The 21,467-nt window shown below is 35.4% G+C and overlaps 2 protein-coding genes across 3 annotated transcripts; both read right to left on the bottom strand.

Annotated features, from left to right (window-relative positions):
- Positions 1 to 1,950: 1,950 nt before the first annotated feature.
- On the bottom strand, positions 1,951 to 14,876 carry LOC113072288 (cytosolic arginine sensor for mTORC1 subunit 1-like). Of its 2 annotated transcripts, XM_026245314.1 has the most exons (10): positions 14,498 to 14,876; positions 13,397 to 13,438; positions 11,608 to 11,678; positions 10,406 to 10,599; positions 9,033 to 9,168; positions 8,320 to 8,443; positions 7,915 to 8,025; positions 7,713 to 7,795; positions 3,778 to 3,872; positions 1,951 to 2,022 (listed from the first exon to the last, which is right to left on the bottom strand). In XM_026245314.1, the coding sequence occupies exons 1-10, from the start codon at positions 14,608 to 14,610 to the stop codon at positions 1,960 to 1,962; spliced, it is 1,032 nt and encodes a 343-aa protein (XP_026101099.1). In that variant the 5' UTR covers positions 14,611 to 14,876; the 3' UTR covers positions 1,951 to 1,959. The 2 variants fall into 2 exon arrangements, with proteins under 2 accessions (XP_026101099.1, XP_026101103.1); XM_026245318.1 differs by lacking the exon at positions 13,397 to 13,438 and having other exon boundaries at positions 14,498 to 14,871.
- A 651-nt stretch (positions 14,877 to 15,527) lies between these two features.
- Positions 15,528 to 20,499, bottom strand: LOC113072309 (protein NipSnap homolog 1-like). The gene is made up of 10 exons (XM_026245323.1): positions 20,309 to 20,499; positions 19,415 to 19,542; positions 18,981 to 19,026; positions 18,490 to 18,584; positions 18,116 to 18,186; positions 17,894 to 18,034; positions 17,308 to 17,339; positions 17,016 to 17,110; positions 16,847 to 16,930; positions 15,528 to 15,950 (listed from the first exon to the last, which is right to left on the bottom strand). Exons 1-10 carry the CDS (start codon positions 20,386 to 20,388, stop codon positions 15,886 to 15,888), a joined length of 837 nt encoding a protein of 278 aa, XP_026101108.1. The 5' UTR covers positions 20,389 to 20,499; the 3' UTR covers positions 15,528 to 15,885.
- Positions 20,500 to 21,467: the final 968 nt, after the last annotated feature.

Here is a 21,467-nt window from a genome sequence, read left to right as displayed (position 1 = left end):
ATCAATAAGTGCATTCCTCCTTGCATGAATTTGATTCTCCATCAACTACATTTCTTTAATTTATCACTTCTTGTGTACATATTTGTGCTTGGTTCACTAGTAGTGAATTAATATAGGTCACATTAACGGCAGCCTATTCTGGCATGAAACAAAAATCAAGAGGGGCATGTTTTAGCATTAGCAAGTTATTAAACCTAACAATTTCATTAGGCAGATAGCTGTGCAAGAAGCATTTCCCTAATCAAACTTTAAATCAGTTGATAAAGTCACACTAGATCCAGGAATCACTAAACCTCAGCCCTTATCAGTTTATGAGAAAATTGCCTAATCAAATTATCTTGATAATCTTTAAAAGTACTTATTTATTTACGCCTTTTCTCACTAATGAGTGAATCTCACAAAAACATATTACACACATTTCCTCTCAAACCCCCATTTAACTTCTCAGTACTTTTGGGTGAGAATTGTACTTTCTTTTGATTCTCACCACTGTTTACAATGATTTTGTACTGTAAAAACAAACACTGATATGCAATTACTTGAAAAGCAACTGGATGTATACATTCTTATAATGCAAAAACAAAAAAAAACAAAAAATGCATTTGATTCCCTTTAAAGGAATAGTTCACCAAAAAATGCAAATTTGCTGAAAATGTACTCATCCTCAGGCCAAGATGTAGATACGTTTGTTTCTTCATCAGAACAGATTTGGAGAAATTTAGCAATACATCTCTTGCTAATGGATCCTCTACAGTGAATGGGTGCCATCAAAATGAGAGTCCAAACAGCTGATAAAAACATCACAATACACCAAAAATAATCCAAACGACTCCAGTCCTACATTTAATATTTGTGTGTTTGTAAGAAAAACATCCATCAAGATGATCTCATCGTTTGCTTTCAATCACTTAAAATGCCAGTCCTCCATCCATAAAATTGCTTTCTCCAGTGAAAAAGTCATCTTGTCTGAATCAGAATAGAAATATTCACAGATCAGGCACAGTTTACAAGCATAAACAGTCCAAACAATTCTGAACACATACAGTATGTTGGTGGATTTTGATGTGCGACGACAAGGAAGCGGAGGAAGTGTTATTTGGGATAATGGACAGGTATTTTGACCAAAAGCAGCGGTCTAAAATTAAAACCCCCTCAATAACGCAAACAGCTTTTCACTTCAAAAGATGTTAATTTATGGACTGGAGACATGTGGATTACTTGTGGATTATTGTGATGTTTTTATCAGCTGTTTGGACTCCAACTCTGACGGCACCCATTCACTGCAGAGGACCCATTGGTGAGCATGAGATGTGTTTCTCAGAACTATTCCTTTCAGCAAAATATAGTTTGTACATTAAGATTTTGTTTTTGGGGTGAAATATGAGCTGGATATGTTCTTGAGAGATTTACCCAACTTTGTGTAAATATGGTTTGATGCAAGAGCCATTCATAACAGTATGACTTTGGTATTTGCTGATTCAGTAACTGCTTTTCTAAGTGCAATGTTTCAGTGACACCATAAGTTGTTACAACAATAACATGTATTTAGCTTAACCTTAAACAGGGTTACTTAAGAAAAAAAAACCTGATTCTGACAATACTGGAAGACGTCTGTGTGCAATACTCAAAGGAATAATGATTTTTGCAGAACATAATGACAGCAGCTAAACCAAAGGGAATTTCCAGTTGCATATTATAGAACATTGTGTTATCCTTACCCCGAAAATTAAGAAATAAACATAATTCAGTTAAGTAAAAAATATGCTTAAAATAATCGATCATTAACATGCTGCAAAAATGTCATTTCAAAGCAAAATGCCACTGTTTTAGTTTAGGCCTGTTTTAAGCCCAAGCTTTCAGATGCAGTGACTGAATCACCGCAGGTTGCGGAGTAATACTGAGTGGAAGTGGCTCAAATAAGATCTACCATCCACCGTGTAGGTTTTTTTCTACACTTTTTCAACTGGACATCCTCTGAGCTTGAAGCATCTCAGTCACGCTCGCTAAATCTTCTTCTGGCACCTGAGACAAAAAAAGATTTAGACTGAGATGACACAAAAACACAAAGACGATTACGTCCCCATCCAAACATGCTCAAATTTTAAGGATATCACATGCTGTCAGCTGAACAACACACATTGGTATGAAGAGTTTTTTAGGATGGGAGTAAACCGAGATGCATCATCTCATAGGAATCAGCTCAGACTGATATGGTGCATGTTTTCATGTAGAGATGGATGCACAGAGGTATTTATGGAAAGACACAATGATGCATGCATGGAACAACATATTTTCAGAAGTTAAAAATACCCCTCCAAAAAATATTTATAAAAAGTTTTTTTTTTTTTTATAAAGTATTTAAAAAAAAAATATATTTTTTTTTTCTCTACACGTGGTCTTAAACACAATGTTTACAGCAAGACCCTTAGAAAATTATATAATAATATAATAATAAATAATAAAAATTAACAGTTTGAAAAGTATTTAAATGCTAACAATAATGGTTATTATTAACAACAGCAACCATAAAATAAATGCTTATATAAAAAAAAAAATTACAATAATAATAATTGTTTTTGTGACACTGTGGCAAAAGATGAAAAAACGGAAACAGATGAAGGTCATGACAAAGTAGCGCACACTTCCTTTTCTACTGCAAGGTCATGTGAACGCACGAGGACTTCAGGCTTGCACTGAACGATTAGATCATTACCATGCCCTATATAATAAAATTCTGCACATGGTTTATTTGGGTTTGCGTGGGAAAACATCCTAAAAACAGCGATGACTGAATCATGTCTCTTATTATGTCAGAATTAAAAATAAAAACCTACATTGCATTTCCATCGCCCACATTTTACTATATGGGGGGGGTCCAAAACTATTATGTCAGTGGAAAAAAATATGCTGATATTTCAAACATTTGAACATTTCCATGTTTACGGTTCTCTGGTGTCATTTAAAGGTCACATGACCTGCAAGTAAGCCGATAAATGATACAAAGTGTTTTAATTTAATAAAACGGTGTATTAAATGTAATCCAGATTTCATAATCAAATTCTAAAAATTAAGTACTTGACTTAGATTACATTACTTGTTTCAACGTTTATAATTAGTTTACAGTTACTTTGTATGGACTGCACTAATTTTGTCATATGTTGTGATTGCGATTTGAACTGTGATATACTACAAAACTACTAAAATATTTGATATTCCGTGCACAATGTTGAAGCAATTCACCAATCAGAAGCAAGTATTTCAGAGAGTCTCGTAAGAGACACATTTTAATATTACATCATATTGATGATCTAATGATCAATCACCTGACCAATCGGGAACAAGAAAGTTTCTGCTAAAATATTTGAGGGTTTCCAGGAAAAAAGGAAAGAATAGAAAGCAAGGACAACCAGATGATCTGATTTCACATGACATCATGGAAATAGGCAGTGAATTGTCCAATTAGATCAGATTCAGAAATTCTTCTGTTTTCTGGTTACTAGGCAACCATTTGCCTCCTGTTGCTCAGTGTTACACAAATATCAAAAAAGATTCAAATGTACTAAATACATATGCTGTAGACTAGACACATAACCTCAGACTGAATGTCAGTAGATCATTAAGGGCAAAATAAATGCACACAGTGTGATTATTATCTTTTATCACCCTGAATGGGTCTATTAATCATATTTATGTTTAATGCAATGCAAAAACCATATCAGTCAACTACTACACAGAGCTAAAATGTTTTGAGTATCAAAAAGAAAAAAACAGGATTACCAGAGCATGATCAAAGCTGAAGGTGCTGATGTAATACGCTGATATATCACTGTCTGCAAGAGGCTGAGAGATCTGAGCAACTATCCCACATTCATCTGAAAAAGGAAACAGAGAGAGTGAGATAATGGCAAATAACTGCAATAAATGTGACTTTCTGATTCAATATGTTGCGTTCCTTCATCTATCACTCAGCTGAACAGATTTTGCACTTGTATGGACTAGGATTTGGATCAGACAGGAAAATATTAAGGGAGTCATTTATACACCTAGGGATCCTAAGAGGACAGCAGTTTCTAAGTGTAGTTTCTTTTCTCATTAGATTTTAACACTGTTGTTGTTGCAAGCAATGGAACATTGTTGTTTTTTCATGGTGTAATGAGTGCTCAAGAGTTTGTTTGTGTGCATATCGCGTGGCTTTTCAGTTTCGGTTTGGTAAGTAGTAAGACTTGGCCAGCTGAATTCAATAACAAGGAATCAGGTGAGTATATAATTGGTAAGTACAATGACTCAAAACTCATCAGTTTAGCTGTGCATTTATTGAATGAGCACTGTGCGATGTCCAAACTGATTGCACTGTATTTTATGCAATCAGAAATTATTGAATGTCTTAAATTAATTTTAAATCATTTTCAAAGATTTTAAATTCCTTGTTTTATTTTTATGATTATTTTATTATTATAATCAAAATGTGCTTTATAAATAAACTCGCCTTGCCTAACATTACCACCAAAACTCATAAATAACACTCAATGTTGGATGCAGTGAAATCTAGAGGCCCTATGTCCTCTACTACTCTACCCTCTATTCCAATTGGTCTCTGGAAATGCCAGTCTGCTGTAAACAAAGACTTTATTTAATCTACTGCTACTCATTCAAGTCTCAATCTCATGGCCCTAACTGAGATTTGCATCAAACCTGAGGACACTGCCACTCCTGCAGCCCTCTCCATTTAACCTTTTCCCTAATTTCTCCCAATTGAGCGAGGGGTGGAGGTAACGGTCTACAAATAAATAGAAATTTGATCTCCAACCATCTCAAATCAACAATTCAGGCTGCTGACGTCAACACTCCATTTGCTTCATTTGACCTCAAGCGAGTGTCTACTTTATCTACTCACAAATCAGGTAACCAATTAGACCATATATTGACACTCTACTGCGCCACTGATAACACTTTCAGTGACTCTGTTTCACACCTCAGACCACTTCCTCATCACTTCTAACTGGGACTGAACACCAAGCTTCATAACAAATACACACTCCCTCTCTCCACTCTCAGAAGAAGACTTATCCTTTCCAATAATACTACCTGTCTGCCTGATTCTATCCCCACTCGCCTCTTTCAAGTCATCTTCTTCTTCAATCATAACTGCACTTACTCACATTATCAGCACCTCACTTCACACTGGTCATTTCCCACAACATTTAAGATGGTTTGGGTAACCCCACTGCTTAAGAAAACCTAAAAAAAATCAGCACTTTTAAAAAACTACAGACCAGTATGCCTTCTTCCATTCATTGCAAAGACACTTGAGCAAGTGGTGTTCAATCAACTCTCTATGTTTCTTGCACAGAACGATCATCTGGACAACCACCAATCTGGCTTCAAAAGTGGCCACTCAACTAGGACTGAAGGTAAGGACGGTTACTGAAGCCCTGAGACTGGCAACGATCCAACGATTCCAAATCTTTAGTACTCATCTTGCTGGATCTGTCTGCTGCTTTTGACAAAGTTAACCACTATATCCTCTTCTTCACCCTCATGAAGTTGGGCATCTCAGGAGCAGCAGTCCAGTGGTTGAAGTCTTACGTCTCAGGTAGGTCCTTCAGGGTGTCTTGGAGGGGAGAGGTATCCAAGTCACAACTTCTTGCTATTGGGGTTCCTCAGGGCTCAGTGCTTGGACTAGAGTCCTGCACGGGTCCATTTTTGGAGACCCGCGCCCGGCCGTACCTGCTTAGTTCAGCACTAGATCTGAACCGTCACCCGTGATAATATAAAAATTAAATCCGCTCCCACCTAGAGCCGTTAATATTTGGCCCGTTACCCGATCCGCGCCCGGGATAAATCACACACTCTAAAATCATTCCAATTAAAGTGTTTTATTTTTTATCTCGCACCTCTCTCAAAATCACATCAGTGTCATTAATGTGCTAATCAAACGAAAGTGCGCTTAGTTTTGCCCCATTCAAGTACCATCGGCACCTAAATAGGCTATGGAACCTGATAACTATACGCAAATAGATCTATTAATAAAAATAAAAAACACTATGCATTTACTTTCCCTTAAGGTTACCGAGCAGGAAAAGGATATCGTCCACAGTCCCAGGTTTAGGTTGCGTTCTCCATTCTTGAATTATAAATCCAGCTGTGGAAAAGTTTCTCTCTCTCTCGCAGCGCTGTCGCAGTGGTGGTGACGTGATGGGTCAAATGTCATATCGTTGTTGTGTTTGTGTAATGGAAATGTAGACATACAAATATTGCACACATTTTTAATCCGTGCTACTACTACCCACCTGCAAAGACTTAGTTATCCGCCCACATCCCCGCCCGTGAATTTTAGGAATGTCAAAATCCACCCGTTTCAGCATATTTTATGCTAGCTTGGACCACTTCTCCATTTACATGTCATCATTATGATCTGTCATGGCTTTTCCTATCACTGCTGTGCTGATGACACTCATCTCTACTTCTCATTCCATCCAGATGATCCCACAGTAGCTGTTTGCATTGCAGCCTGCCTGACAGATATTTCTGGCTGGATGAAGGACCATCAGACAGAACTCCTCGTGGTCTCAGCCAACCTAGCACTTCATCACATCTTCTCTATACAACTAGGTTTGTCCTAGTAACCATAGCTCCTTCCAGGAAAGCCAGGAGTTGTGATTGATGATCAGTTAATCTCTACAGACTCTATTGCTATAACAGCCAGGTCCTGCAGATTTGCTGTATACAACATCAGGAAGATTATACCCTTCCAATCAGAGCAAGGTCTTGTTCTCTCCAGACTGGACTAATGTAATGCTCACTTTGCGTGCTTTCCGGGATTTACTATTAAGCCTCTACAACGGATCCAGAATGCAGCAGAAAGAGTGGTCTTCAACAAGCCGAAGAATGCCCACGTCACACCTCTCTTCATCAGTTTGCATTGGCTGCCAATAGATGCTCACGCCAAATTCAAAGTACTGATTTTAGCCTACAAGACAACCAATGCCACTAATAAACCTAAACTTGCTAGTTCAGACCTCCAGATGCTTGTATTCTGCAAGTGAACAACACTTTGTGGTGCCATCACAATATCACTCTCACAGAAGTTTTCCTGGACTGTTCCCAGCTGGTGGAACAATCACATAGACTTTAGCCATAAATTCTACTAATGATTAGGATTTCATCCATTTAGGAACCTCCTGCAGTTTCCTCACGAAACTCTAGTCTGGGAAACCCTAGAGTAATAATAATTTTATTTAAATTAGATTACCTTTTATATAAATTAAAATAATTATTTATTAAATGATTATTAGTATAAAATCATTAAAATCATAACCAAATTAAATTAAGATTACATTTTTAAAGGTTTGGTTACACTTCAATGTAAGGTGGGAGTGTTACAGTCTAATTACATAAAGCACAGAGTAATTGATTAATTACATTAACTTACTACAGGGCTACATTTAGGGTTGAATTTTGGTTTACATTTGCAATTTGCACAATTTACTGATATTAACATGATAAGTACACGTAACTACAGCTTAAAATTAATTAAAATACCTATTTTTTATGATTGCTTGTAATGTTGAAAGTAAATTTATAATCTTTATTTTTATTCATTTGAGTCATCCTGCATGATTTTTTCTTTTTCGTTCACTGAGCTTGCTGCAGTGCATTATGGCATGGCTAAAGGATACATGAGACATTCAAATGGCCAAAAGAAGCCTCACCGAAGCCGAGTGGCTGTCCTCCTATTCTCACCATCCTCCAGAGCTCACCAGAAGAGCTGGTGAAGAGGAGATCAGTGGGGAATCTGACACACACACACACACACACACACACACACACAAACAAACAAACACAAACATGTGTTCATAGCAACGTGCAAAGCTTTGATATGATGACCTGTTCATGACTCTGTGAGGGTCTTACTGTCTCTGTGCTTCTGTGTCCATCACCAAAGAGATGTATCCATCAATCAGAGAGAAGGAGAAAAACACGATATATTCCATGTCCTGATCAACACTGGCATCCTCTTTAGATCTGCAGGAGAAAAATGCATTCAAAATAAAAAAATAAAAAAATAAACAAGAATACTTAACCTACAACTTGTTCTAATTTAATATACCAAGGGAAATAGCTGCATACACAAAGAGACCACAAAAAAAAAAAACAGTTCACCTAATGTTTCATAAACTGTGACTTGGTTCAAGACGCCTCTTGGTGGCAGTCAAATGATAAAACAATATTGATCAGCTAAGTAATGTGCTGAAGAGGAAATAAACTCAAAGCAGTGAAAAATGAGATGGATACAGCATCACTGCATGAGTTTCTTACCTGTTAGAGTAAAACAGAACGTCTATGAGGGTTGTGGCAATCGCTGGCAGTGTGTCTGGATCCAAGCTCATTACGCAAAAATGATTTTCTGGAATCAGCACCGGATGAACTGTTGCCTGTGGAACTGAACACACACGGACGATTAATCGCATAATGGATGACTCTTAAATAATCTATTTCACTATTTCTCATTATATGGGCTTTTTTAGAAGCCACTGCATTAGTTCAAATGTTGAGTGTTTTTTTTTTTTTAAACACTTTATTCAGCAAAGATGCATTAAATATATCAAAAGTGACAAAAAAAAGACATTTATATTGTTACAAAAACAATTCTGTTTAAATAAATGCTGTTCATCATTAGACTTTCTATTCATTAAAGAATCCTGGAAAAAAAATAGCACAGCTTCCAAAATTGGCGATGATAATCTTGTGACGATGATGATATCATCAATATTAGAAAGATTCCTGAAGGATCATGTCACACTGAAGACTGGATTAATGATGCTGAAAATTCAGCTTTGCATCACAGAAATATTACATTTTAAACGACATACAAATAGAAAACAGTTATTTTACATTGTAATAATACACAATATTGCTGTTTCTACTGTATTTTTAATCAAATATTTGCAGGCTTGAAGAGCATAATAGACTTCACACCGAGCCCAAACTTTTGAATGGTAGTGTATGCCTTTCTTTCACTGTTTTCTCACCCTCTCTGCCATTTCGCTGAAGGCCGTTGCAGGCGTCCTGACTGTGGACAGGCACTGACTCTCCTCCCTCCTCTCTGAAAACATTAAACTCCTCCGCTAGAGTCTCCACCACCACCGCCAGGTCTTTCTCTCGCACCTACAGCACAGACATCCCTTTTAGTATGTTAAAGCAACACTAGCTAACTTTTTCTGTGCGAGTACATCATAAATTCATCCACCAAACTGACTTTTTGTGTTATCACAAATCACTACGGTACATTTATAATGAGTGATTATTTTTGGTCTCTTGTTCGCGGGTTCGTCACCTGCGTGAATCACCACAGAAACACATATGGAGAAGTAGCTCCGGTTAGAATGTTCTTCTGCGTGATGCGTGCAGTTCTGTTTATTAACCGCTAGAGCGCCAACATTTACATAGCTTTAATAACAAACATTATATTTAATAACCATTTTTTGCATATAAAGCACGTAACTGCACTGCATGGGGTGGATTACGTTAGTTTTGTACTTTACTTTTGTATTTTTAGCATATGGTAGCAGCACTTGCTCCCAGACAACAACATGCAAAACATCAATCTCACAGTTTTGTTGTTGTTGTTGATGCACACACTGTGGGTGACTATTTGGTGCGCACCTTTAGCATGTGGTTTCTTTGCAAGTTTTGTAAAGTTTGGACTTTACATTCAATAAATATTAGTCAATATTGGGCAACAGTTTCACTACACAGTTTGTTTTTTTAATAAATGAAAAGAAAAAAAAAACATTAAATCAGTCTAAATTTCATGTGGATGGGATAAGCAGCCGAGAAAACTTTAAGAAAATTTTGTTTCCCATAAGCTCTAGAGCTATTAGCAAAACTGTAAATTATTATTATTACAAAAGTGTAACTGCCCTCGAAAGTATAATGCACAAAGACCGATCAACATTACACAATGTTCATCACACATCTACCAACTTATTAAATCAGAAGCGTCATAAAATTGTAAAACATTTACAAATGGCAGGTGTGTTTGATGTTAGCCATGTTTATGCTGCCTTTTCCTTAATAAATGATTTATTAACACTGTTCTGTGTCTCTGGGTTCTTTGATCCCAGCTTTGTGCTGTGTTTGACTAACCAAAGAAAGCAACAAAACTATTTGATTTGAGTTTTTTTTTTTTTTTTCATTTTAAGCTTAGTTTAGTCATTTTGTTTTGTGTTTTTTAAATGTTTATGTTTTTTATATAAGATATCAGTTAACATTTATTGTATTTCAAGTATTGCATTTTTTGTAATAACCCTGATTCACTGACACAATACTTGGTGCAGTTTTCATGCTGACAGGCTTCAATTCGATGTCTCAATGATCACAGAGACGCACCAGACTCGCTTACCAGAATAAAGTCGGTCTGATAGGTGGAGAGCATGAAGACGGACACATGCTGCTCGGCCAATGGAGCGATCACAGATTTGGCGATTTTGGTGACGCCCACGGCCTGTGAGCTGCTGGAGGCATTGCCATTGGAGACTACATTGAGCGGGAGCCAAGTGGAGCCCTCCACCTGTAAGTGTTCAGACGGCTGGAGCTCTGGAGGATGAGGATGTGATGAAGAGCACACACAGAAGTCAGTGTCAGTATACAAATATACCAGTTTTAACTCGTTTGTTCAATTACTTCACATTTCACTAAATATTCATAGGAAAAAAAGGATGTTTTTAGTGGAGAACTTCAACTGAGAAACTCACCCTGCACTGTTTGAGCTACAGAACTTGAACTGCTTGTTGAGGAATGGTGCACTATTATTTTTCTAAGTGATCAAACTTGTGATTCTGTTAGTTAACAATACTTTGCATTGAAAAGGAGCTACAATTCAGTTTGGAATTGTAGCTCCCAAATTTGTATACATAATTGTATGTGTCCTTGATGAATAAATTGTTCAAAAGTGAAAGTAAGGACATGCATAAAGATGAAAAAATATTTCACAAAAGTATTAAGAAGCAAAACAGTTTTCAACTGTGATAATAATAATAATTATTGTTAATGCTACTTGAGCACCAAATTAGCATATTAAAATTATTTCTGAAAAAAAAGACACAAAAATTTGGAGAAATGACTGGCGAAAATTCTGCTTCAAATGGAAAATAATTTCATAATATTATTTAAATATTTAATCATTTTAATAGCATTCCACAATATTACTGTTTTATTTATTTTATTTTTATTAATTTTTTTTTAGCAAAAATTGAGTATTTTTTTAATCAAATAAATGCAGTTTGGGAGAGCACAAGAAACTTTTATTTAAAAAATATAAATAAAAAATAAAACTGCAAAAACAGCAAAAAAAAAGAAAAAATAAAGAAAATGTACCAAGTCTTGTTTAAACATGTCACAGATTTTCCGTCGTTACATTTCAGTGTGGTTTCAAGTAATAAAACAATCAAATAAAGAGTCATTTAAATTTTCTACCATTATATATAGCCAATCATGAAATTATGCAAATAACAATGTTAACTCAAGTTTTTGGAAATGTACAATGTGTGTCATCGTCAACTGAACACAAGATCCTTAGGACGGCAGTTCACGTGTGTGATTTACCTTTAAATCCTTCCTCATCGAGGACAACGGTGTAATTTTCCGGAGTCTCTGTGAGACTGAAAAATTTGCATCTGTGAGAGAAAGAGAAAACCACAAGAGAGATGGAAAATAAATAGAGGGAGAGAGACAAAGAAGCAAAACCAAACAGACAGATCAGACATAATGCATAATGGAAAAAAAAACACAATGGCAGATTGTTGTAAAGAGTGTTCCAGCAGGGAGGTGGTTCATATGGTACACTACTTTTCAAAAAATTTAGTAAAAAAAAAAAAAAGTTTTTGAATCAAGTCTCTTCTGCTCACCAAGGCTGCATTTATTTGATCAAAAATACAATAATCTTGTGAAATAACTATAATTTAAATATAAATATAATTTAATTCCTGTGATGTAAAGTTGAATTTTCAGCATCATTACTCCAGATTTCAGTGTCACGTGATCTTCAGAAATCATTCTAATATGTTGATTTGCTGCTCAAGAAACATTTCTGATTATTAACAATGTTGAGAACAGTTGTGCTGCTTAATATTTTTCTCTAAAATGTATTCATTGATTAATAGAAATGTTCAAAAGAACAACATTTATTTGAAATAGAAATATTTAGTAGCATTATACATTTTTTCACTGTCACTTTTGATCAATTGAATGCATCCTTGATTAATAAAAGTTTTAATTTCTTTAAAAAAAAAAGTGAAAGTGTAAAAACTTAAGTGTACAACAGTTTTTGAGTTCGATTATTATTATTAGGGTTGTAAAATCGATTGATCATGATTAGTCGCATCCAAAATAACAGTTTGTGTTTACATAATATATACTGTGTGTGTGTGTGTGTGTGTGTGTGTGTATACATGTATGCACTATTTGAAGTGGATCAAAACCTTTCATCAAAGTTGTCCTAAAACCTAAAACAAAGCAGTGCTCGAGCTGCGATACTTTACTGTACTCTTCATTCACAGCTGATTCCTGTGCTGTCTGCAACTCAGCACAATGCAATCCGGACCCCATCCAGTGGGCACATCAATGCAGGGCCAAACAGAAGGAAATAATACATCCCCCACCCTCAGGGCTAACTCAGCAAAGCAGCATTGTGTCAGCTAGTCTCACACTTCCTATCAATATCTAGAGCTCCCAGGGGTCAACTTCCTGTAAGTGATCCAAAGCCTTCTGGAAAACAGAGAAAGATAGGAGTGGTGTTAAACCAACATCCTCCAGAACAGTGAGAAAAGGGAAAGGACTATGTTCTCTATAGCAGTGTGCTGTATTTCAGTTCAGATAATAGATTTCTGTGAGTGAGTGAGTGAGTGAGTGAGTGAGTGAGTGAGTGAGAGAGAGAGAGAGAGAGAGAGAGAAAAGACTTTTATTAAAGTCTTAAATTACTGATAAATCATTACCTCAACTACTAACTATCCTATGCATGTTCATTATACACACAGGAAAATTTGCATGTACTGTATGTGTGTGTGTGTGTGTGTATATATATATATATATATATATATATTTTTTTTTTTTTTTTTTTTTGCTATGCTTTTTTCAAAATTGTCAAAAGATAAACCATCAAACTCTTATTTTGACAGAAAAACACAGGGATCCATTTCACAATTAGTTTATTTTTTATTTTTCGATTAATCAATCAGGTGCCCCTAAAAGATGAAAAATTATTATAATATAATAATATAATATAATATTTTATCTTCTAGAATAGTTTGTGTGGTTTCACAGAATTGTTGCACAAATTAACAATACATTTCAGAACCAAAGTTATTAAAGAAGACAAAGAAGAAGATAACATTACCGGATGAGATAATGTTGTGTTTGTGTGAGCAATCCTTCTGACCTTTAAAAGCATAATTCACCCAAAAAAGAAATTGGTCACCACTTAAACTCTTAACATGTCCTATTAAGTAAAGCAAGACACATCAAGAACCAATGCTGCTTGTCGTCAATTATATCAAAACTGACAAGGCAAGTCAGAATATGCTCATGCATGAAGAGTATTTTAAGAGCTACAGAAAAGAAGATTTCAGTCTGCTCTTCACTCAAAGCTATTGTATGGTTTCAGACAGGTGATTGTTACATGTTGCAATCAAGAAAGCATTAATCTGGCACAAAAACAATTAGAGCGGTGGCATTAAACAAAACATTACTAACAAGTCAACAAACAACATGGGTTTTTCAATGAATATCTATAGCGAAAGGTGGTCAATAAATTATGATATGATGCCATAATTAACATAGAATTTAATGTCAGCAAATGAGATGTACAGAAAATTAAGTAAATACATATCTACCAGTAACTTGGTGATATTTAGTTATTGTCTAATGAGAACAAATCCATACATGTTTAAGTCTGCAGATACCTTTGGAGGCCTCTGTAGATATATGCAATAATAAAGTAAAATTTTTAGTGTTTTAATTTTGTCCCATGTTAACGTACAGGTAGTGAATGTCAACTGGGGGTTATTTTTTCACATGCAAAGTTTTAAATCAGGATGAAAACTTAATTTATGGGATGTATGTCAAAACCTGCATGCCCAAAAATGTTGTCTAGCCAGGTTAGACAGCTCTATTAGGTTTTACGATACATTATTTCAATCCATAGCTGAGCACAAGAAATTGTGCACTTTATTGAAAAACCGCTTCCTTTTATTGTTGTTTCAATGTGTAATGTTAAGAATAAGTTAAAGGTCTCACGTGCATGTGCATGAACTGACATTATCTGGTCATTTATCATTTCTCCAAACTAACCAAAACAGGGCGAGGCTCTTACTTTGCATTTGAACCCATTGTAAACAAGCGAGCTATGTATTTGAACTGATGTTTAATTAAGAGCTGTTGCCCCATCAAACGCGTAAAAACATGTTTGCAAACTCATACATGCGTTGACTGTTCTTACCTCGTCCGGTTTCTGAGAAATATCAGTTTGATTAGGGGGTGTGTGTACTGTTCAAGTCCCGATTTACTGATGGATGTGACCCTTAATCTATGGTCCAAGATGTGCAGGTCCATCGTTCGCTAGTCCTCCAGAAAAATGTATTCTATGCAGTGCAGGTGGACGCGTTAAATAACGCAACGTGAGTTCAGCCTATGCGATCTGTTACCAAACCGCTCCATCTTCGAGCATCGGGACGGGCACGCTGTTGCTGACTGGTTCAAGAGACTCATTCGATGTAACTCGATTCGAAAACTAATTGGAAAGTGGATCTAAAAATGATGTTTACAATGGGACATTCAGTTGTCTTCCTCCAGGGGCGTAAAATCTGATTTGAATTAGTATATTCATTTCTTATTTAAGATGTGTAAATATGTAAATAAATAAATAAATAAAAAACTCCTATGTAAAATATTTATATTTAAAAAATCCAAAATGAAGTCATCACAAGTTATCGCGTTAAGGCGAATCCGATCAACGCTGAGCAAAGTAACAGGTATCACGTGACAATCACGCTTACATTTCGCTTCAGCAAATATTCACGGGATTATTTTACACCCGAGAACGGTAAGGAGAAACTGCCAAAATTATTGATTGTGATTCGGAGAATTATTACTTAAATCCATCAAATCTGAAAACATACGCGTCACGAAGCCACACCCACTTTGGAACCCATCGTTTCAAGCCATTCTACCAGCTCGTGTTTTTGTATTCTACTTGTATGGGTCACACGCCCCCCTGCTCTTAAAGGGACAGCAGTATTAAAATGGCCTGTTTCAAAGGGTAACCAGCTGCAAAGCTTAAGTTTTTAAATACAGTGAAAATGACCTTGGTAACATCAAAATTATTATAAAATGTAAGAAGAGACTACAGGTCAACGGAAATTATTTCATTTATTATCCTAGAGTTTTTTTTAATTACATTTTACAACATATGGTGATAAACATGTTAAATTTAACACTTTTTATTATTATTATTATTATTATTATTATTATTGTAAATGAAAAGTTATGTTGACAGGCAGTTTCCTCATGCACTCCAACGGGCCAAATGAGGCATTAGAAAAGGAGAATGATGACTAAAAACAAGACTGTAATTTTTTTATGATATATATACTTCACGCAAAGGCACTGGGGTCTGTCAATGTAATTCTCAGATTGGTTTTAACATTGGCACACTTTTGCACAACATCTTTCAGAGTTTAGGTCCTGCTCTACTCTAACACAACTGTCTGTCTACTTCTAGAAGGACCTGAAGACTTCAGGCGAGTTTGAGTAAAGTCACAACTAAACAGTACATATCTCCTGGTGGATTGTGTATTTGGGATCATCAGAGGTGAAACACTGTTGATTTTACTGCAGAGGTGAATGTTCCATGGGGATCATTATTCTTGATTCCATCTTTCGGATAAGAGGCACTGTCAAAAACAGTAATAAACAAGTTTGAATGTATTGAACAGTTCTTACAGTTCTACTGAAATCCACCAGATGGCGACGTTTACAAAGAAAACACTTGGATTGTGCTTCAAATTTATTAATATTTCTAGTATACTATTTGAAGTATGCACATTTTCTTTATACAAGTAATACCGAGAATTTCCAAATCTCCCTTTAGACTGATTATTTGATCAGACTGCCAAAAGTTAAGATATTTTAACATAATTGAAAATAGCTAAAAGCATTTTTTTTTCTATTTCAGAGAAAAGCAGGTTTCATTTATGGTTGCATATTAAAACAATCTACCATTCAAAGGCAGTTTTTAAGACTTTTAATGTTTTTAAAGATGTCTTTTATGGTGAAGAAAGCTACATTTATTTGATTTAAAAGACAATAAAATCAGTAATATTGTAAAATATTATTACAATTTAAAAGAACTGTTTTCGGTTTCAATATAGGCATTTTAAAATGCAATTTATTATTTTTATGATTCAGCTAATTTCACAGTGACACTTCAGAAATTATTTTAATTTGCTCATTTGCTGCCCTAAAAACATATATTATTATAATTAATATTATTATTATTATTATTATTATTATTATTATTATGTAGAAAACAGTTGTTCTACCTTTTTTAATTTTTCTTCTTCAGAATTCTTTGATAAAATTCAAAAGAACAGCACATTATTTGAAATAGAATACATTTAACATAAATTTGAAATAGAAGTCTTTTGCAACATTATAAATGTCTTCAATGTTACTGTAAAAAAACATCTGCATAACTCTGAAACGCTACATTAAAATGATATGTGCACATGTTTTTTATGCACTATGCAATATTGTATTTCACACACCCTCTGTCTTTGCTCTTACTCACTTGTATAGTGCACATTGACATCCCAGCCCTCTTTCAACCAAGCAGCATTTCTGGTCTCTTGTCTGGACTGCAGGTCTTTATAGGCTAAAACACACAGAACATATTTTAAAGCACTTAATAATATGCAATGATCAGAAAAAGATATGAGCTCAGTGAAAGATGATTTTACCCCATAAATGATGAACAACATACAATTCACCGATCTGTGTGAAGAAGCCACCCACTGCTTCATTGTTTTCCTGTCTATATTTGATTGCTCGAGCCCTGGAACATTAAAAAATCGATTAAATATGCAAAATGGTCATATAATATCAGTATTTTTCCTTAAAGGGATAGTTCACTTTCAGTTGCTGGTCCCCACTGACTTACATAGTGTGGAATGCTATAGAAGTCAATGGGGACCAGCAACTGAAGGTGAACTATCAATTTAAGTTAACTCTACAATTCACACACAAACTTACCAATTATTTCCCCATTCGATCATAGTTCCTGGCTTCATTCAGAAATTTCGGGACAAAAACAGAGAAAAAAAGTTAAAGGAAAAGCTCACAAATTTAGCATTACATCACTTACTCACCAATGGATTCTCTGCAGTGAATGGGTGCCGTCAGAATGAGAGTCCAAACACACAACTCCAGTCCATCAATTAATGTCTTGTTAAGTAAAAAGCTGCTTGTTTGTAAGAAACAAATCCATCAAGATGTTTTTAACTTCAAGCTGTTACTTCCACCAAAAATTTGAGTACTCTATCCATAATAACTTAATGTTCATAGATCAAGCATCAATCCCAAGCATAAACAGTCCAAAACAGTCTAAATGGGAGAGGACAAGAAGGGAAAGACTTTTTCACTGGAGGAAGCCTTATTATGGAGTGTTTTATCAGCTATTTGGACTCTCAATCTGACGGCACCCATTCACTGCAGAGGATCCATTGCTGAGCAAGTGAATCTAAATTCTCCAGATCTGTTCTGATGACAAAAGGGCTCATCTTGGACGGCTTGAATAAAAAGGTGCATCTTTAAAACAGAATAATCAAATGTTATTTACTAGTAGCTGATATGTTCTCAGTTCATAAATGTTGGGGCCGCTTCTGGGCAGAGGCTCGTTCCAGAAACTAAACTCCAGAAGAAGCTGGTTGTGTCGGGAGATCAACATTTTACTCCTCTCTTTTCGAAATGCAAGATACGCCTGCACAGGAAACATCGTGACAAAGGGCAAACAGTACAGTATATGCATTTTGATGTTTCTGCATTTTGATGTGTTAAATACCACATTGCTGTTGAGTTTACGCAAACACTCTGTAAGAGCAGGATATCCACCAGAATACCTCCAGAGATGCACTACAAACACAAACCAGCATGTGTCACTCTAGCACTGGAACAAGATACTGTACATAAGATATTTAAACAAACCAATAAAAACAATGCTTTTTAAACGCATGTGACACTGAAAACTGGAGTAATGACTCGCATCTTAAAATATGTTCAAACATTGTATTATCACAATTTGAAATCGTACAGATATTTCACTGCATTATTCTTTTTAATGTTTTATGAGCAAATGAATGCAGCCTTAGTGAGCATAAGAGAATATTTGTTAAAACATGAAAAAATATAATACAAAAATATGTGTTTCCATCTCACCTGCCTGATCCTGTTCACCGTACCAGGTGTTCCAACTTCCAACGACTTCACACGGATAATCTGCATCACGATGAAGTTCTTTCTGTACCTCATCCCTCAAAACAGACAGTGGGAGTAGTTTAGACACAAGGGTAATTTTGACAGGAGGAGTAATCTTTTTTTATTATTCATTCATTTAAACTTGTTTAAACTTAAACAACTTTAAACTTTTTTAAACAAAAAAAAAAAGAGAAATAATCAACAGGCTGAAAAAAACATTCATGTTAATATTCAAAAATGCCATATGTTGATGTATTTGCTATTGAAACAGGAAGCTGGGGCAGGACAGTATAATATATAATATGATAACATATCACGGTCACGTAGGACAATCAAGCAACCAAAGTACATCACATTTAGACATGGAAGGCCTGCAAGTATCATACTGAAATCAAGACTCCATACTTTATCAGCATAATATATTGAAATTGCAAAATCCAAAGGGTGCTTACGACATTTTATTGTATGCCTCCATGTATTCTGGTTTGACATTGTGAACTGAAAAACAAAAAAAAACAGGATTTGAAGATGTCAGGAAAGACAAACGGACCAGTATCTTGCAGGATTAAAAACTATTTGTTCTAGATGTTGTACAGTAGTTGAAATAACTTTTATCACTCAAATCATCCATTTCCATTCTTCATACAGCTGGTCTCTTGAAAACAACAGAATTCCACAAATAAACACTTTGGAGGCTCATTTATTAAAACAATTAGTACAAAATAAGAAGTATAGGCTGTTTTTCTGGAGGAAAATTACAAGCAAGCACATCATTCATTCATGGGGATATTTTTAGCAATTCCTATCAACTATACTGCATGCACTATTTCTCCCAAGGCCTAAAGATTTGAGCGCATCCTTGAAGGTTTTAGATTCATTGGCTCACACTGAATCTTGTAGAGGTTGCTGGTTTCTTTCTTGGAGAGCAGATTGGAGTGGGCATCTTTCCTGGCATCCACTTTGTGTGCAAACATGGAACTCAACCAGCCTTCATCACTTGTATGCACAAAACCTCTAAAGATTCACAAGCAATACTGTTTCAGCAAGTGATGCATCACAAGCTGCGATGCACAATATTATAAAAAGCTAGTATGCACACGTGACATTTCAAGTAGTGACAGCAAAGGCCAGCAATGTGACATGCTAAATACCATCTTTAATAATTATTATGCATAGAGTTTTAATGACTTAATATGAACTTTTATAGTTTTATAGTTGACCTCCTCTTCAATACATACAGGGTTAAAATCAAATCAGGGTCAAAATCAGATGCACAATTATATAACACTCCTTATTTTGTCAGTAAAAATACTTTTTTGGTTTATTATTTATGGTTAAAATCTGCTAAAATATAAAAATAATAATAACAAACTTGATTTATAAAAACAAACGTACTGCAAGTTCCACTAAGTGCTCAAAGAAACAGAAATTATTGGAATGTCAGGGGAAAGGTTATTTCATGTGGAAAAATCTCGCAATATTACCTGTGCATTGTGGGCGATAATATGAGGAACTGAATTTATGCACTTTAAAAATTCTCTTGTCAGACTGCAGGACGCTTTTATGCAGCACATTAAGCCAACACTTTACCTTCTGCATTCACATATTTTATCATAAAGCCCTGATGTTAAAAAGCAAGATTATGTCCATATTATTCATCTAATGCTCACATACTTAATATATCACTGAATGGACTCTAGATCTGCAATTTTTCTTACATTGCCGATTAACTTTGCAATCGTCTTGCTACAAGCACCTGTCCGTGACAAATGCACATTACCTGGCCAGCTCTGTTGAATGCACCTTGTTAAGGAAATGCTGCTGTCTCTTGAAGATTTGCAGAGACCATGCTGTCGCCATTCTTCTCCCGCGTTGTCTGTAGATTCGCGTCTACATGAAGTTGCAGGAGTTGCGACACGCGTTTGTCGAGTTAATGTTTGACGCGCGTGAACTGTTGGACTTGGCTTCTTGTGTATGGAAGCATATGGGTAGCATTATTCAATTTGGGATGTAATATGCAAAATGACAATGCAATATGTAAAATGGCAATGCATTTCTGTATTTACATTTACATTTTCCAATACATTTGTGCAACGTTTGGTGCAAAATGAAAATGAAAATTAAATTACATAATTTTCATTTGCCATTTACTACACCAGTTTTAATATTTAAAATGAATATTAATTTTAACGCTTTATAAGTTGCAAAATTAAAATGAAAATGTATTACAGAAATGATTAGATATGTCTAACATGTTAAAGCAAAAACTGTGGCAAAATGATCATTTAAATGCTATTTTTCTTAAATGCATTAACACTCACAGTCAAGACACTTAAGATTACATTTTCATTCGGTGTCCCGCAATGAATGTAGCAAAATTCAATGTGCACATTGAAAATGCATTCCGAGCCGATCACGTGTCCCCGCCCTCGCGCCATGTCAATCATTGTGTGAACAAGGCGGGGCTTACAGAAGGTCAGAGACTCAAAGCTCAAGGAGCGGATTCAAGTGAGACAAGATGGACAAGACAGTTGGTCCGTGTATGTTTTGATCATTTCGGTTTATGGCTTCAATATTTCATTCGGATTTGTGGGCGGAGCTGAAACGCTGCTTTCATCTGATTGGTCGAATCGGATCGGTTTTCATCTGACAGCCTTCAGCTCGGTCTTGTCATTCTTTCAGGCAGAATAAGAGTCAGTGCGAGTGAAGCACTGTAATGTCTGAAACTACGCTCACTGTTAATTAGCATAATATTTGAATCAGATGTATCTGGGCACATAATTCGTGCTGCTGAGACCTGCAAATTATTTCTAGGTTGTAGTATTGTATGAATATTGTCCCACTGATAAAAACAGTGCAAATAGTTCTGTCCCTTTGGATAACAGTGAAGTGGAAATAAATATAGTTAAATTTATGAAATAAAATGAAATAGGATTTTT

Source organism: Carassius auratus, chromosome 5 (assembly GCF_003368295.1).
Source record: "Carassius auratus strain Wakin chromosome 5, ASM336829v1, whole genome shotgun sequence".
NCBI lineage: Eukaryota > Metazoa > Chordata > Actinopteri > Cypriniformes > Cyprinidae > Carassius > Carassius auratus.
The sequence above is the reverse complement of the archived record's forward strand: the minus strand, read 5'-3'. Positions and strand labels throughout refer to the sequence as shown.

Coding starts and splice junctions, on each gene's coding strand:
- LOC113072288 (XM_026245314.1), bottom strand. CDS start 14,610: ATGGACCTGCACATCTTGGACCATAGATTAAGGGTCACATCCATCAGT. Junction 11,679..13,396: donor ACACAACATTATCTCATCCG/GTAATGTTATCT, acceptor TTTCTCTCACAG/ATGCAAATTTTTCAGTCTCA. Junction 8,026..8,319: donor GTTCTGTTTTACTCTAACAG/GTAAGAAACTCA, acceptor TTTCTCCTGCAG/ATCTAAAGAGGATGCCAGTG.
- LOC113072309 (XM_026245323.1), bottom strand. CDS start 20,388: ATGGCGACAGCATGGTCTCTGCAAATCTTCAAGAGACAGCAGCATTTC. Junction 18,187..18,489: donor CGGTGAACAGGATCAGGCAG/GTGAGATGGAAA, acceptor TTGTGTTTGTAG/TGCATCTCTGGAGGTATTCT. Junction 16,931..17,015: donor TGTTGTTCATCATTTATGGG/GTAAAATCATCT, acceptor TGTGTGTTTTAG/CCTATAAAGACCTGCAGTCC.